The 16,149-nt window shown below is 51.6% G+C and overlaps 2 protein-coding genes across 2 annotated transcripts; both read right to left on the bottom strand.

Annotated features, from left to right (window-relative positions):
• Positions 1-2,068: 2,068 nt before the first annotated feature.
• Positions 2,069-3,516, bottom strand: Mrpl53 (mitochondrial ribosomal protein L53). Its single transcript, XM_052174070.1, has 3 exons — positions 2,888-3,516; positions 2,590-2,702; positions 2,069-2,494 (listed from the first exon to the last, which is right to left on the bottom strand). The coding sequence occupies exons 1-3, from the start codon at positions 2,977-2,979 to the stop codon at positions 2,343-2,345; spliced, it is 357 nt and encodes a 118-aa protein (XP_052030030.1). The 5' UTR covers positions 2,980-3,516; the 3' UTR covers positions 2,069-2,342.
• An 86-nt stretch (positions 3,517-3,602) lies between these two features.
• Positions 3,603-9,543, bottom strand: Ccdc142 (coiled-coil domain containing 142). The gene is made up of 9 exons (XM_052174071.1): positions 8,496-9,543; positions 8,141-8,227; positions 7,916-8,065; positions 7,654-7,784; positions 7,468-7,581; positions 4,901-5,015; positions 4,443-4,620; positions 4,121-4,320; positions 3,603-3,984 (listed from the first exon to the last, which is right to left on the bottom strand). The coding sequence occupies exons 1-9, from the start codon at positions 9,448-9,450 to the stop codon at positions 3,704-3,706; spliced, it is 2,211 nt and encodes a 736-aa protein (XP_052030031.1). The 5' UTR covers positions 9,451-9,543; the 3' UTR covers positions 3,603-3,703.
• Positions 9,544-16,149: the final 6,606 nt, after the last annotated feature.

Below are 16,149 nucleotides of genomic sequence, written 5' to 3'. Positions count from 1 at the left end.
CTTTAGGCCAGGAAGAGTTACAGCATTGCTGGGGAGTGGGGTCGGGAGTTTCCAGTTATTTGGTAAACTACATAGCCATTCTTAGCTGGGCAGTCTTAAGTTCTCTGGCAATGGCTGTGGTCTATTTTTTTTTCCTCTTCTTGTAATTCAAGGTAAGGAACAAAGGGGCTAAGAAGGTGGCCCAGTGACTTGAGCACTCCCTGGGGAAGCATGAACTGACTTGGGATTCAGGATGCCCGTGTGAAAGGCCAGGCGGGGTAGAATATGCCTGCGAGCACAGCGCTTGGGGGATGGACATAGGGGGTCCTGGGTGCTTGCGGCTAAGCGAGCTGAAAGGGGTAAGGTCCAGGTTTAGTGAGATATTTTATCTGGAAACAAAACCGTAACAACAAAAACCCAAAACAGATGGAGCATGGTAGAGGAAAATACCCAACCTTGGCTTCCACATTTGCAAACACAGGCATGTGTACCTACATATACATACATATATACTCACAAAAAGGAAAGTGAAAGGCAGTGCACACGCTGGAGTGCCTTCATTTATAAACATCATTTATTTAAAACTAAAATCTCTTAAAAGAATACTCACGTAGCTATAGTAAGAATTTTGGTTTCTTTCTTTCTTTTGGTTTTTCCAAGACAGGGTTTCTCTGTGTAGCTCTGGCTGTCCTGGAACTCACTCTGTAGACCAGGCTGACCTAGAACTCAGAAATCCGCCTGCCTCTGCCTCCCAGAGTGCTGGGATTACAGGCGTACGCCACCACCGCCTGGCAGAATTTTGGTTTCTTTAAAAATCCAGTTGTTTTTGTCGCAGGTGTATGGTAAGACTATGCTTCACAGGTGATTAGGAATTGCCTCACGTACTAACTAGCAGGGGTGGGATTTTTTTGCCTGCTGCAGCTGCTGTTCTCTCCTGCTGCTGCTGCTGCTGCTGCATTTGCTATTGCTGGTTTGCTGGATAATCTGATGATGAGGATTAGACTTGCCCCAAGGGACCCCAGGACCCTAGTCAGCAGGAAGTAGCCTCTGGAGGTCTATAGCCCCTTTCCCCTCTAATCTTTCTCTACTACATAATGTTGGGGGATTGAAAGGGATTAGAGTGAAGAAAGGTTGGAAGGAAGGTAGAGGTGTAAAAACCTAATAAAATAGTTAAAAAAAAAAAAGCCACTGGCGTGCATGGATAACTTTTTTTTCCTGATTATTGTTAATGTGCATTCATTGGTGTCTTGCATACATGTATGTGAGAGGGTGTCAGATGCCCTAAAACTGGAGTTACAGTTGTGAACTACTAAGTGGGTGCTAGGAATTGAACCCTGGCCATCTGAAAGAGTAGCTAGTGCTTTTAAACACTAGGTTACTCCTCTGGCCCCAAATAGATAACTTTTTATGCCATGTTATCCTCTAGAATGATTTCACGGTCATATTAATGAACATTAAGCCAAAAACTATTTCACGTCTGTGGGAAGTAAGCCATTACCTACCTGAAGGATGAGATTACGTAGCAGCAAAAATGATGAGGGGAAATGACACCGGGTGGGAGAATCAGTGGCAGGAGGATGAGTGAGAATGGAAGGGTCTCTAGGAAGGCCAGGCTGGCCTCCTGAGTAGCCCGGATAGTAGCCTCTCTTCCCTCTCAGTGCAGACTGCTCAGATGTACAGGGAAAGGGCGGGGCAGGAGAGAAAACACTGCATTTCTAGCCTAAAAGGCTGAGCAGGTCAGTCAGAAGAGCCCAGCCACCATTCCTCGTGAAGGAAAGAATGTCGGCAGCACATGGAGGAAGCTGGCAGTACGTAATCATAGAAGATGGGATTAAAACAAATGAAAATGTAGGGTTTAAATCCGGAGTGTTATGACAGAATGGGTGGTTCCCTGTGAGTGAATGAAGAGTAGACAGCACTTCTAAGAAAGATGAGTACTGAAGGCTGAGGGTGGTGATTGTCTAGAATCCCAGCACCCAGGAGCCTGAGGCAGGAAAATTCTTTCACATTTCTAGGCCACTTTGGTCTTCATACCAAGTTTCAGGTTAGCTCATGGTAATACCCTTTCTCGAAATCCAAGTAAACAACCTGAGGAAAAAATAGCATTTATTTGGCAATAAATATTTAGTTAAGATGTACTCGAGTGACAGATTCAAATATGGTTAAACAGTGTGAAAGAAGAATTCCAATTTGTCCGGACCCTTCACCCCCAGTCTTACTTATCTTGCCCAGAAGCACTGTAGTTAGGGTTCCTGTTCTGTACCGCGACCTCCATGCAGCATTTGGGCATTTAAGCCCAGTTCTTCTTAGACCACAGTCTTTAGTTCCAAGCTAACATTCGGTTGTTGGACTCTGCGGCAATGTCAGCGGCGGGTCCCCGTACCCGGGGCGACCTTGTCTGCGCTGGGTGCAGATGCTGCCTCGGCATTCTTGGCCCGGATGTGAGAGGCCAGGGCACTTAACATTTCCTGGGTGGTGAGGTGGGCGCCGCGCATAATCAGCCGATACCCATCTCCTGGGGAAGATGCAAACCGGTGAGTGAGGAACCGGGAACAGGCAGGGCTGGGGCCGCCACCCGCCCTCGCCCACCCGCGTCCCTGCCAGGCTCACCGAATAACACGTCCACGCAGGGCTCAGAGCCGTCGTGCCTCACGTCGGCGATCACCGAGCAGTTGAGGTTGGTGGCGCGGACTTTCTCGCTGCTCACCACCTGGAGAAAGGTCCTGCGGTGGGAGGGCAACGTGAGCGAGCCCGGGAACCAGGGAGCCTAGAGCCCGGACCAAGGCGAACGCGCGCGGCAGGGAGGGCGGGACCGAGATGCCCTGGAACTCGGGGTCGGGGTCGGGGCCGGGGGTGCGCGCGCACGCGCGGGGAGCGCGGACGCCTCCCGCCGCCCCAGAACCCATACCTCGTTGACTCCACGTTCTTCTCAAACGGGCAGAACTGAACTCGAACCAGCTTGACTGGCCGTAGTCCGAGCCGAGCCAAAGCCGCCGCCATGGTTACCTCCGCCCCGGAAGGAGTAGCGCTGGGGAGCGAGTTATTGGAACGGACCGCTTCCGGCGGCCTCCGCGGTCCTTCTCGCGCCGGCCCTCCGCAAATACTTAAGCGTTAGCAGCCTTCAGCGCCACACACCGCCTACCAAGCAGTGAATGTGCAAAATCCCCTTCGCACGGAAACGCCCTTCAGCCTTTTCCCTTCAGTATCCTGCCTGCTAGAGCTAGGTCAGCACCACCCTAAGTCCTGGCCCCTTCCGGTGGGAGGAAAATCTGCAGGGATTGCCCACCCACAAGGCACGCTCTGCCCTTGGAGCCACAGCCGAAGCTTAAATGTCAAGGTCCTGCGGCTGACGACCAAAATTAGAAACCGGGAATAGGCAAGGCGGCCCTCCTCCACGTGAGCAAGTATTTGCTTCATCTGTATTCCCTCAGGAATCAACGTTAGCCTTGCTCCTGGGATCCCAGAGAAGCATGTAGTTTGCCTCTGTCTCCTGAGAGCTAACCCTGTAGGCCCCTTCGAGTTCTAGGAAGTCTCCATTGTTCCCGGCTTTCGGGTTTCAGGCTGTAGTTTGCCTATTACTCTGGACTGCAGATCCTGGGATGACCTGGGGTTCAATTCCAGACTCTAGTTTATGAACATGTTTTATCAAGCGCCCAGTTTTACGCCTCTCTAACATTCAGTTCCCTGTCTGGGGCATGATTTGGAACTCCTGGGCCTAGCCAACTTAGGGTTCAGGACTTGTCCCCAGGCAAGAAAAAAAAGGCAGGTGCCAACGAGGGTGTTGGTGCAGCCTCAGGGCAAGCCAGGCCTGCTGGTTTCCGGCCAGGTAGGCCTCAGGACTAGGGCCTCCGCCTCCCCCTCCCCCTCGTCCTCTTCCTCCCAGGGTGCTTAGCAGGTGCGCGTTCCGGGCAGGGGAGACTCCAAGCCGTAGAGGGGGTGCCAAGCTTTCCAGGCTGTTGAGGCTGCTGCTGGGAAGTTCAGTGGTCTGGACCTCATTACAAAAACCTGGGAAGGCAGGAGTGGAAGGCAGGTTGGTGGGTCATGCCGATGCCAGAGCGGGGGTGAGACTGGGTGTGGGTCTTTGAAAGCAGTGCTAGAAGGGCTCAGAAAAGCTTGGGGTTGAGGCGGGGTTATAACTCACAGCAACGGGGAGATCTTCTCTGGACTGGGTTCTTGGGCAGGGGTTGCTGCAGTAGACACAGCAGGGCCCCATCTAGCCGCTGGAAGATGCTGAGGGAGAGCAGAGTCTGGCGAAGCTCCTGGGACAGTCCCCACTGCTCCTGTTCCAGAACCTCCCGGACCACTCCGAAGTCTTGTTTGAGCTGCAGCGCCCCCTGCAGGCTACACATCCAGGTACAATGTGGCCCCCCAGACACTTCTGCCTCCCCAGACGGTTCTGCCCAAATGTTGTCTGTGTTCCCTGTTGGCATTCTCCCTCTGCCACTACCATCTTTCCTTCCCACCTGAACCGGATCCCAAGGGTGAGGATGTGGTCAAGCCAGGCGCCCAGTGTGGCTGTCAGTGCCTGGCTGAGGGCAGGGGCTTGGGTTTCGGGCGGCAATCCCCGCAGTCCTTGCAACACAGGTTCCAACACAGAGTAGACCACCATCCGAGCGTACTCACTAGGGTCACTGGGATGTTCTGGAATGAGAGAAGAGAAAGGGCAGATGGAGAGGCTGTGGAAGTCCAGAGGGCTCCAGAGGAAGGGGCATAAAAGGTGCAGACAAAGCTGTGGACAGCAGTGTGGAGCCACAACCGGGGAGGGCTGGGACCATTACACCGGGAACCGGAAGGAGAAGGTGGAGAAGAGAAGTTACCAAGACAGAGGGCTGGGCGCGGAGCTTACTCAGCAAGGCTTGCTCGGCTAACTTGTGTGAAGTCTTGGGTTTCATCCCCAGCACCACAAAGAAAGAAAAATTACCTGGACCCAGTCGAAGTCTCCAGTATCGACCGGTTGGCATGTGGAGCTTGAAGCCTCGTGTGGCTTGTTTATGACATTCTTGGAAAAAAAGACTCAGTGACTCTTTGGGCAGGAGCTGTATGGGGAGGAAGAAGGTACTAAGGACTAGGCCATTAGCCTGGGGATGGTGTTTCTCCCACTGAGGTCGGGTGGGGGTCTGTAAAACCCTGTTGCATCACTGTGGGAGCATGGGCATTCTCTAGGGAGGCCTGGACCTAAACCATGCACAATACCTAGGATTAGAACTTTTCTTAGTAATCAAAGGCACAGGACAACTCAGGCACGTTGGGCATGTGGCTAGACACCCAGGATTTGGAAAGTACAATCTGAGTAGAAATTCATGACCCGGAGCTGAAGAGATGGCTCGGTGATTGGCTAACTGCTCTCTTAGAGTCTTGAGTTCAATTCCTAGCTACCACAGGGTGGCTCACAACCATCTGTAATGGGATCTTCTGGTGTGTCTGAAGAGAGCTACAGTGCACTCATATACAGAAAATAAATCTTTTTTTTATAAAAAAAAAGGGGGGGGAGGAGATGGTGATGGCAAGGGTCTTCCTGTTGTTACCTTTCTCAAGAGAAGAATCTAGAAAATGGGGCATTTGGCAGAAGTTCTCTAACAATGTGACCCCAGCACAGTGGCATATGCCTGTGACCCCAGGGTTGGGGATGCTGAGGAAGGAGGATGACAAGTTCCAGGAGGCCAGCCTAAGCTGGCTTCTACATAAGAATCAAGAAAGGAGGGAGGGAACAAAAAACAAAAGAAAATAGAAAAAGATACAGATATACAGATCCCGGGAACCTAAGGAAAGGGAAGTTCTGAGGAATGGGGGGAAGGAGAGGAAACCACTGGGCCCCTGGCACATCACACGTGTTTATGCCTCAGCTCATCCCTTCTTCTGCAGCACAGCAGTTTCTCCTGCCTCCCATCTAGACGGAGACTTAATGTCTAGCCCAAACTGGCCTTAAAATTTCCATGTAGCCCAAGCTGGCCTCAAGCTCAAATCCTGTTTCAGCCTCCTCAGTACTGGGATTAAAGGTACGCACTACCTCCAACAATGTAATGCTAACTGACGACTTTGCCAATTCGCATACCATTTCCTGACACACACAGGCCTGAACACACACCGGAGGGGGGAGAGGGAGACAGGAAGGGAGATAAAGAAGGAGGGAGAGACAACGTGGATGCTCAGAGGGAGAATATTAGCTTTGGTTCCCCAGGAAGGCTCTCTGGGGAGGCTGCCCAGCCAGCAGTCCAGCCTCAGGTACACTCTACAAGGTCCACACCTACCACGGTCCTCCTCTGGGCTTCCGGAACCTTCACTGCCAGGCTCTCTCGGTGTGAGGCTACACCGGGGCATGATTTTAAGATAACAGTAAGAATGGAAGAAATCCCAAAGGAGTCTCAGATTCAGGAGTACTAAGGTGGGAGTTCACGGCCATAAGATGCTTGGTAAGCAGAGACGAGGAACAAAGGGGCTGAGGGTGACATGAACTCGGCAGTCACACCAGGAGGACACAAAAATACAGCCTCAGATTCTATGCAACAGGAAGCAGTGGTGTACAAAATGGGACAGATAAACACAGAAGCAAGAGCTGGAGGGAAGCCATGGGGTACAGCTTGGTGGCACGGAGCTCACCTAGTACATGTGAGGCCCTGACGTGACCCAGAGAGAGGGTGAGAACAAACAGCCAACCTCAGATGAAGGCTGGAGCTGCTCTGCTGCCCTCAGTAGAGGGCTTAAAAAAACTCTATACATTTTAACTTTATTCTCACTCCCTCTCTCCCCTTCCCTCCCCCTCTTTACATATATACTGTGTGTGTGTGTGTGTGTGTGTGTGTGTGTGTGCTGCCATGCTCACATATGCAGAGACCTGAAGAAATTGGTTCTATCGTATGAGCCCTGGGTTGTCAGACTTGGCAGTCAGCACCTTAACTACTGAACTGTCTTGCTGCCTCTTTCCGCTCCCCTTCCCACTCGTGATTGGAATCCGAGCTTGATAATTAGCAACGCTTCACTGCTTAGCTCAGCCCCAGCCTGCAGCGCACTGTTAAGTACAGACATGCACTTCTTTAGTAAAACTGTACAGTAAGCCAGGTGCATTGGAACATGCCACTAATCTCAGATTCAAAAAGCAGAGGCGGGCAAATGTACACACACACACACACACACACACACAGTATATATGTAAAGCTTTTAAAGAATGAATTAGACACTACTAGGAAAGTGAAAGATGTAATTATGCCATGGCTAATGAAATAAGTCTAGGCAATGATGGCAGTGGCCACCACTATCAGGGAGCAGCAAGGGGGGGGCGGGGTTAGGAACCACAACTGACCATGAGTGACCATATTTGAATTTTCTCCATAGTAAAGAACAGGAAACCAACAAAAGTCTAGCAGAGACTCAGGAGCCTGCAAGGTCCCCAGCCTCGTCCCCTAGTTGGCACACACCAACACTGCCGCTGCGGCACCCCCTAGTCCGCACACACCAACACTGCCGAAAACAACACCAAAGCTCTGCACTCGCCTGCATCTTTGCTGTCAACTTCTGGATCTCCAGGCCCAGCGGCTGCTCCACTTCCAGGGTGACCGCTGCCTCGGAGGCCAGGCTGGACAGAGCTTCCACTGCGCGCAGAAGAGGCTGTAGGAGGGAAGGGAGAGTGAGGGCTCAGCTCAGGCCGCGCTGCTCCCCTCCCTGCTCCCGGCCACTTACAGGCAAGTCTTTCTGGGTCAGCAGCAGGAAGGAACCGGGGGCCCACGCTGCCAGGTGCTGCTGAGCTCTGCCCAAGAACCAGAGCAAGGTGGTCTGCAGGGTACAGAGTCCCAGAGCGACAGGCGAAGGACCTGGGAGGGAAGGGCAGAGTATTCTAGGGTTCATGGGCCACCTTTAGGAGAACGCCAGCTTCAGAACAGAGGGCAGGAAAATGATATCCACTGCTCCGCCCCCTTCCCATTCCACACACCTCCTGTCTCACCTGCAGGCTGACACAGGCTAAGTTCTGACCTAGGCTGTCGAAGGATATCCAAGAGGGGAGGAAAAAGCCGCTGTAACAGCTCAGCAGTAGGAGACAGTGAAGCAGGGCTGCTCTGACCCCCCAGGGCTGATCCCAAGGCCTGGCAGAACCCTGGGGTGACAAAATAGAGTCTGAGGGGGTGGGCAACCTGACCCTTGGGTCACCCCAATGTCCCTTCCTCCTTACCTTGGTCCCAGCTGCAGATAAGAGACCGATGAAATAGGCTGTGGCACAGAGACAACAGCTCCTTCTCACACTCTTGAGGCAGTGATGCTAACGGGAGAAATGAAGGGAGCCTGAAAACAAAACCTCCCCGTTACAGCCCCGTGCCCACTCCACTGAAGTCAGCGGTGGAAAAGTCAGACGCAGTGGCTCTCCGGAGGTGGGGGGCTGACCTCCCATCTAAACGCTATACTTTAAGCTCAGGGGAGTTCATTCATTCAAGGACCTGCTCTCGCTGACAGGCTAGAGTTGAGAGAAGTAAAGGTAGAAAGACATCCTCACCACAACCTCCAAGTGCCAGCTCGGGCCCCTCACTTACCTTGACACAGCGCCTGACTCAGCTGTTGTGCCACTGCCCTGGGGTCCCCCCAAGGTCCCACGTGTAGGTCCAAACACTTAGCGCAGGCTGCCCACAGCAAGGTCCAATACTGGCTCCACAGGGCTCCAGGCCCTCCAAGCCTCAGTCCACTGCTGTCGCTGCTAGCCACACCCCCTACTAGACCCAGCAGCCCCGGCAGCAGCTCTCGCTCTTGGTCGCACTGACGACGGAGCTGCTCCTGCAAGCCCGATCCGCCAAGGGCTTCAGCCAGCCTATCTGCCATCTGACAACCCCGCTCTGCAGCCAGGAGGTGTAGCACACGGGCCGCGGGGAATGGGCGCGCGGCCCCGGGGGCGAAGCTCAGGGAATGTCCCTGCAGAGTGAGGTAGAAGGGAAGGGCCAGCAACAATTCCGCTAGCTGGGACGTCAGGCCCAGGCTAGCGGGTGCCCGGCCTAGTGCACGAAGCTGCATCTCGATGGTAGCGTCCAGGTGCTGGGCAGCTAGCCCGACAGGGCGAGCCAGGAGAAGCGTTTCCTTGGAGCCCGGGAAGCCGAGGCGGAGCGCCGCTCCACGCGAAGGGCACAGCTGTAAATCGCCGTGCAACTGCTGCAGCGAGAGGGAACCCGCCGAGGAGCCGGAGCGGAGCAGCCGTACGACCGCCTGCAGGTGGCGTGCGCAGTCCCGGGCCCGCAGGAGCTGCTCTCGCTCCCGGTGCAGACGAAGCAACGTGGCCCGGAGCCGCTGAAGAGCGAAGGGCATCGGGCCACATGCAGATGCGGTAGCCCACGGCTGTCTGCTGGAGTCCGGGCATGGGACGCTCACCGCAGCCAGGAGGCCTGGCCCTCCGTGTCTCCCCTCGCCCCGCTCCTCCCCAGCGCCCACGGGCTGCGCCCACGATGAGGGTACGTTAGCGAGTGGCGGCAGAAGGCTACTAGAGCGGGACGCCCGGGCCATTTGCACGGCGAGTCCCAAACGAACCTAACGCTCGCCGTCTTCCCGCTTCCCGCGGCGCTCCACGCCCGCGGCTCCAGGACTCATCAACTAGCCGCCGGAAGTATCGTGGCCTCACTGGGGCTCCGTAGCCGTGACCTCTGCCCCTAACAAAGATGGCCGCCTACTTTTCCCCCAGCCCTTAACGGGCTTTAAATTCTAGCTAGACTTTCCCGTCTTCGTTGACGGGAGGTGGCGCTGATGCTAAACAGTGTAGGAAGAGTCAAGCTAGGTGAGTGGTGTGACTTGACAGCAGGAGACCCACGGCCTCTCTGTCTCCGGCTCCCTAATGTACTACCTTCCTGCGGTCTGCCCTGGGGAGGGGGCGGGGGGGGGGCCTGCGACGGTCTACTACAGAAAGGAGGAAAGCAAGATCTGTTTCCTTTTGCTTTGATCACTGTCTTCATGTTCTGTTCGTTTGTGGGTATATTGTTGTTTTGTTCTCTTTGAATCTCACTATGTATGTTCCTAGCTATCCTGAAACTCTCATTTAGACCAGGCTGGTCTCGAACTCACAGTTGTCTGCCTGCCGTGGCTTCCAAGCTGAAGTTGTGTGTGTGTGTGTGTGTGTGTGTGTGTGTGTGTAACCACAGCCAGCCTCAACCTCCTTCAAGATTTTTTTTTTTTTCAGTCATATCTGAGAGCTTTCGGAAGCAGCAGGTTCAGGCCCAACTCATAAAGATCTTAGGAACAGCAAGGGGCCCTCCGGATGCTGCTGCTGTGATGCTCTAAGCACATAAAATTGAACATTTGAGGATCTCCAGTTTGAGGTCGAGGCAGTTACAAGTGCCTTTGGAAAAATACTGTAAACAGAGGACAAGCCCCTAAAGCAAGGAAAAGAAAATATTATTACTGCCCAGCACTAAGAGATTGAGATAGAGGGTTGTCTAGAGGTGGTCAACACTTGGCTAACATAGTTTCAGGTTAGCCTAGGCTTCAGTGTGAGACCCATTCTCTGAGAATGGCTTAAAAGGTTGGGGGTAGGGGGTTAGATTCCTGAAGTAGTTGGTACAGTTACTGAGGGAGAGACAGAAGGATCAGATATGGGATCATTGAAAGACTAAATATGCCGGGTGGTGGTGGTGCATGCCTGTAATCCCAGCACTCTGGGAGGCAGAGGCAGGCAGGTGGATTTCTGAGTTCGAGGCCAGCCTGGTCTACAGAGTGAGTCCAGGACAGCCAGGACTACACAAAGAAACCCTGTCTCGGAAAAAAAACATATCCAAAAAACAAACAAACAAACAAAGAATTCCTGGGATTGTGGATCTCCAAGTGTGGAGGCCAGTATCATCAACATCACCCGGAAACTGATGCATGCAAACACTTGGGGGCACCAGACCAGAAATTTTAATCAGCTAAGGAGTATTGAGTTCCCAGCAATTCGTGTTCAGTAAGCCTTCAGGTAATCCCTGTGCATGTTTGCAGGTATGCAAGCATGTGTGTGTGTGATACACATGTGAGAAGGATGTGTGTTTGCACCCATATACACACTTAATAGAAGCCAGAAGAGTACATACCTCTTTCTCGAATGCTTCGCACTTTTTTAAGGTTATATGGAACTTGATGTGTAAACCAGACTAGTCTCAAACAGAAATCAGCTCATCTCTGGCCAGAGCTGTGCTCTTCTCTTTTCATTTTTCCTTTTCCTTTCTTTTTTTCTTCTTTTCTTCCCCTTCTTCCTCCCCTTCCCCCTCTCCCTTCCCTTCCCCCTCTCCCTTCCTTTCCCCCCTCTTTCTCTCTTCCTTCTTTTCCTCCTCCTTCTAAGATCTTCTTATATATCCCTGGTTGGCTTGGAACTCTCTATGTAGATCAGGTTGGCCTCAAACTCAAAAAGATTCATCTGTCTCTGCCTCCCAAGAGTTGAGATTAGAGGTGTGCACCGCCCTGCCCAGCTCGTCAGGTTTGTTTGTTTGCTTGCTTGCTTGCTTGCTTGCTTGCTTGTTTTTGAGACAGGGTCTTGCATTGAACCTAAGCCTTGCTATCTTGGCTAGGCTGGCTCAGCCATAAGCTTCCGGAATCTGCTTGTCTCTGCCGTGAAGTTGAGGCTACAGATATGTGCAGCCATACACAATTTAAGACGATTGCTGGGGATTTGAACTCAGATCCTGTTGCTTTCACACCTGCTGCTCTTACCCACAGAACTGTCTTCCTGGTGTACCCTGCACATTTTTCTATGGCCATCAGAGTAGACATCCATACAGAGTCCACCTTAGTGTGTTTGTTTTGAGACAAGGTCTCCTTTAGCCTGAAATGATTCAAATTCACTATGTAGCCAAAGAAGACCTAGAACCTGTGATTTTCCTGCTTCTACATGGTAAGCCCCGAGCGTCAAGCCTCTACTACCACATCTGACTTACCCAAGCTCTCTACCAACTGAGCTACATGCCAAGCTGATTTATTTGGCTTGGTTTTAATTTGTATTTGGAGACAGGGTCACACTCGCACTGCTGATGCCCTGGCTACCATCCTCTAAGAGATGGACATTACAATTAGCTTCTCTCTCCCCCTCCGTCCCCTCTCCTACATTGCTGGGAACAGAGTAATATATAACTGAGGATTGTATCTACAGACAGGAAGGGGCTGGGGTGAGCATCCATCAAGCTAAAGGGTACAACTTGAGCCTTATCCAGCATGCGGGATGTAGCTCAGTCTGGCTTTGAACTCATAATTTTGCTGTCTTAGATTCCCATTTAATTAGATTTCAGGCACACACCATCACACCTTCCTTCTGGTTGCAGATTTGTCATCCAAGGCTGGAATGTAAGGGGAGGAGCTACCAGCTGGACAAGAACTTAGGGAACACTGGAAGAAAGGTTTATACCAGCTAACAAGACTGTTGCCTCAGCTAAAATGATTTGTCTTGAAACTGTTCGGGTGATGGGCTGGGGAAAGGTGGTAGGTTTAGTTTAAGGGGCATTTATTTGTTTATGGTTTTATTGAGAACAGGTTTCTTTGTGTAATAGAGCCCTGGCTGTCCTGGACTCACTTTGTAGATGAGGCTGGCCTTAAATTCACAGAGATCAGCCTACCTCTGACTTCTGAGTGGATAAATCTTGATCTCCTTCTTCCTCTTCCTCCTCCTCCCTCCTTCTCCTTTTTCCTCCTCCCTACTCCTCCCTTCTTCCTCCTCCTTCCCCCTCCTTCCTCCTCTCTCCTCCTCCCTCCTTCTCCTTTTCCCTCTCCCTCCTCCTCCTTCCTCCTCCTCCCTTCTTCCTCTTCCTCCCTTCTTCTTCTTCCTTCCTCCTCCTTCCTCCTCCCTCTTCCTTCTTCCTCCTCCTTCCTCCTCCCTCCTTCCTCTTCCTTCTTCCTCCTCCTTCCTCCTCCCTCCTTCCTCTTCCTTTTTCCTCCTCCTTCCTCTTCCTTCCTTCCTCCTCCCTCCTCCTCCTTCCTCCTCCTCCTTCCTCCCCTCCTTCTTCCTCCCTTCCTCCTCCCTCCTCCTCCTTCCTCTTCCCTCCTCCTTCTTCCTTTTCCTCCTTCTTCCTCCCTCTTCCTCCTTCCTCCTCCTCCTTCCTCCTCTTTCCTCCTCCTCCTTCTTCCTCCTCCCTCCTCCTCCTTCCTTCTCCTCCCTTCTTCCTCCTCCTTCCTCCTTCTCCTCCCTCCTTCTCCTCCCTTATTCCTCCTCCTTCCTCCTCCTCCTTCCTCTTCCCTCCTCCTCCTTCCTCTTCCCTTTTCCTCCTTCCTCCTCCTCCTCCCTCCTCCTCCTTCCTCCTCCCTTCTTCCTCCTCCCTTCTTCCTCCTCCTTCTCCTTCTTCTTTTTTGTTTTTTCAAAGCATGGTTTCTCTGTGTAGCCCTGGCTGTCCTGGAACTCCCTCTGTAGACCAGGCTGGCCTCAAACTCAGAAATCCACCTGCCTCTGCCTCCCAAGTGCTGGGATTAAAGGCATGCACCACCACTGCCCAGCTTGGATGAACAGTTCTTAAGGAGTTACTATAGAAGAATTATCCTGCTGGGTTAATTCTTCTATAGTTCCAGGACAGCTTGGGCAATACAGAGAAACCTTGTCTTGAAAAACCAAAAAAAAAAAAAAAAAAAAAAAAAAAAGAACTGTTCCTCTAGCATTCTTGGTTTGTGGCGGTTGGAAGGTCAAGCTGGAGTGCTTCAGGAGTCCTGCTAGAACAACTCCTGGACTCAGCCAGCCCACTGAAGCAGTGACCTAGAGGTGCAGTAAAAGAGGTCATCTCAAAAAATAAGACAAAGGACTGGAGAGCTGGCTCAGTGCACACTGCTCCTGATGAGGACTCAGGCTCAGTGCTCAGCACCCATGGCAGACTCAGCACTCAGCACCCATGGCAGACTCAGTGCTCAGCACCCATGGCAGACAGCCCACAAATGCCTGTGACTCTAGCTTCAGGGCTTTCCAACATTTCTGGCCTCCTTTGCACTCTCTCTGTTACTCTGTCTCTGTCTCTGTCTGTCTCTCTCTCTCTCTCTCACATACACACACACACTCATCTATAATTAAAAATAGAATAAACCTTAAAAAAAATAAAGGGAGCCAAGCATGGCAGCACATGCAGACACCAGCAGCTCTCAGGGTTCAAGGCCAGTCTGCTCTACAAAGTAGGTTTCAGGCCAGCTAGAGCTACAAAGTGAGACTCCATCTCAATAAAATAAAATAAGATGGAGAGCAATCGAGGCAGACAGCTGCTGTCAACCTCTAGCCTCCAAGTGGACTCACATACACAAGTGCACACTGGCATACACACATATACAAAAATATACTCGCAGTCATGTGTACATAAAAACCAGCACACACACATACACACACACACACATACTCAAAGAAAGTTCTTACAGTGGGACACCACATTCATAGTTATTCTCACGCTGGCTTTGGACATACCTTTTTTTTTTTGAGATTTTATTTATATATGTATGTATACTGTAGCTATCTTCATCTTCATACACACCAGAAGAGAGCATCAGAACCCATTATAGGTAGTTGTGAGCCACCATGTTGTTGCTGGGAATTGAACTCAGGAACTCTGGAAGAGCAGTCAGTGCTCTTAACCACTAAGCAATCTCTCCAGTCCTTGAACATACTTTTGTGGTTTCCCCCCCACCCCCCGAGACAGGGTTTCTCTGTGTAGTCCTGGCTGTCCTGGAACTTACTCTGTAGACCAGGCTGGCCTCGAACTCAGAAATCCACCTGCCTCTGCCTCCTGAGTGCTGGGATTACAGGCATGTGCCACCATGCCCAGCCCTTGAACATACTTTTAAATAATGTTTTCTCTTTAGGACTTCTTAGCATCTTCTGAAGTTGAATAGAAGACTATTTAGTTATTATTTATACAGTATTCTGCCTGCATGTGTGCCTGCACACCAGACTACGGCACCAGACCCTGTTATAGATGGTTAAATCATTGTAGTTGTTGGGAATTGAACTCAGAACCTTTGGAAGAACAGACAGTGCTCTTAACCTCTGCCCCATCTCTTCAGCCCCACAAAAGGATTAAATACTCTGTGCCTTGCTTGCTGTATGCTGACTACTTCTAATGGACAGGACTCTCAGAAACTCAGGTTCAGAGTCCTCCCAACAGGAGAGGATGACAAAGGAGGTGACTAAGTTTATGGGTGGTCATTCATACAGTCCCAGTTAGTAGGAGAATCATGTGAATTCCTTCTGTGACCGCCCAACGCCTCTCCCAGTCTAGCTCTGGATTCTCTGCAGTGGCCGAAACTCTCTGCCAGCCTCTCAGAGCGCCACGTCAGCCTGCCCTAAGCAGGGCTCTGCTTGGCCTCCGTGAAGCCCTGATGGCAATGCCTGGTTTACATACAGAACAGTGCCCGCCCTGGTTTCCGCCTCGCTCCTTTTGCCGCTCTCCCTATAAATCTTTTGCTCTTTAGCCGCATCTATAGGGCCAGTACCTGAAGGAGCTGCAAGCGTGCGCTTTTGGTTTGTGCCAGAAAAAAAAGCAAGTAAACAACAAATACGTCAGGGCTAGAGATGTAATTCAACACTAAAGAGCACTTTCTATCCTTGCAGAGGACCTGAGTTCAGCTTCCAACTGAGGCAGACACAGGGGATGGCTCACAACTGATTGTAACTCCAGCTCCAAGTGACCCAGCACCCTCTTCTGGAAGTGTGGCACCAAGCACACACACAGCACACATACATATGTGCAAGCAAAACACTCATATACATAAAATGAAAATAAACCAACCTGAAAACATAAAAGCGAACTGGCACACACCTTTACTCCTGTCAGGGGGTAGAAGTAGGAAGTTTTCTGAGTTCCAGGTCACCCTGGTCTACAAAGAGAGTTATGTGACAGCCAAGGTGACACAGAGAAGCCTTGCCTCAAAACAAAGCAAGCAAACAAAGAGGCTCCTGTGAGAAACCAGTGTCTTCCCACCTACAAGGACAGTGTCCTAACACCGGACTAAAACTCCATTCAGCTGGCCTGTTGCGCTGGTGAATTCACACGAAGCACTCAGATCTTGTGTGAAGACCCCAGTCTTAGTTCTTCTCCCTGGAGTTTCTGCTCCTTGGCCCTCCATGCGCTGTCCGTGGTCCTAGCTGCATGGTGGTCTCTTAAAGACTGACAGGGTGGGCCTCTGGCTCCTCGGTGCTCCGGGTCCCTCCCCAGTCAGGGTCTTTGCAGGAGGAGAGTGGTTAATGGCCAGCAAAAGGGAAGGTCAAAGCTGAAGGTCAGGGATGTC

This window comes from Apodemus sylvaticus, chromosome 2, assembly GCF_947179515.1.
Source record: "Apodemus sylvaticus chromosome 2, mApoSyl1.1, whole genome shotgun sequence".
Classification (NCBI taxonomy): domain Eukaryota; kingdom Metazoa; phylum Chordata; class Mammalia; order Rodentia; family Muridae; genus Apodemus; species Apodemus sylvaticus.
The sequence above is the reverse complement of the archived record's forward strand: the minus strand, read 5'-3'. Positions and strand labels throughout refer to the sequence as shown.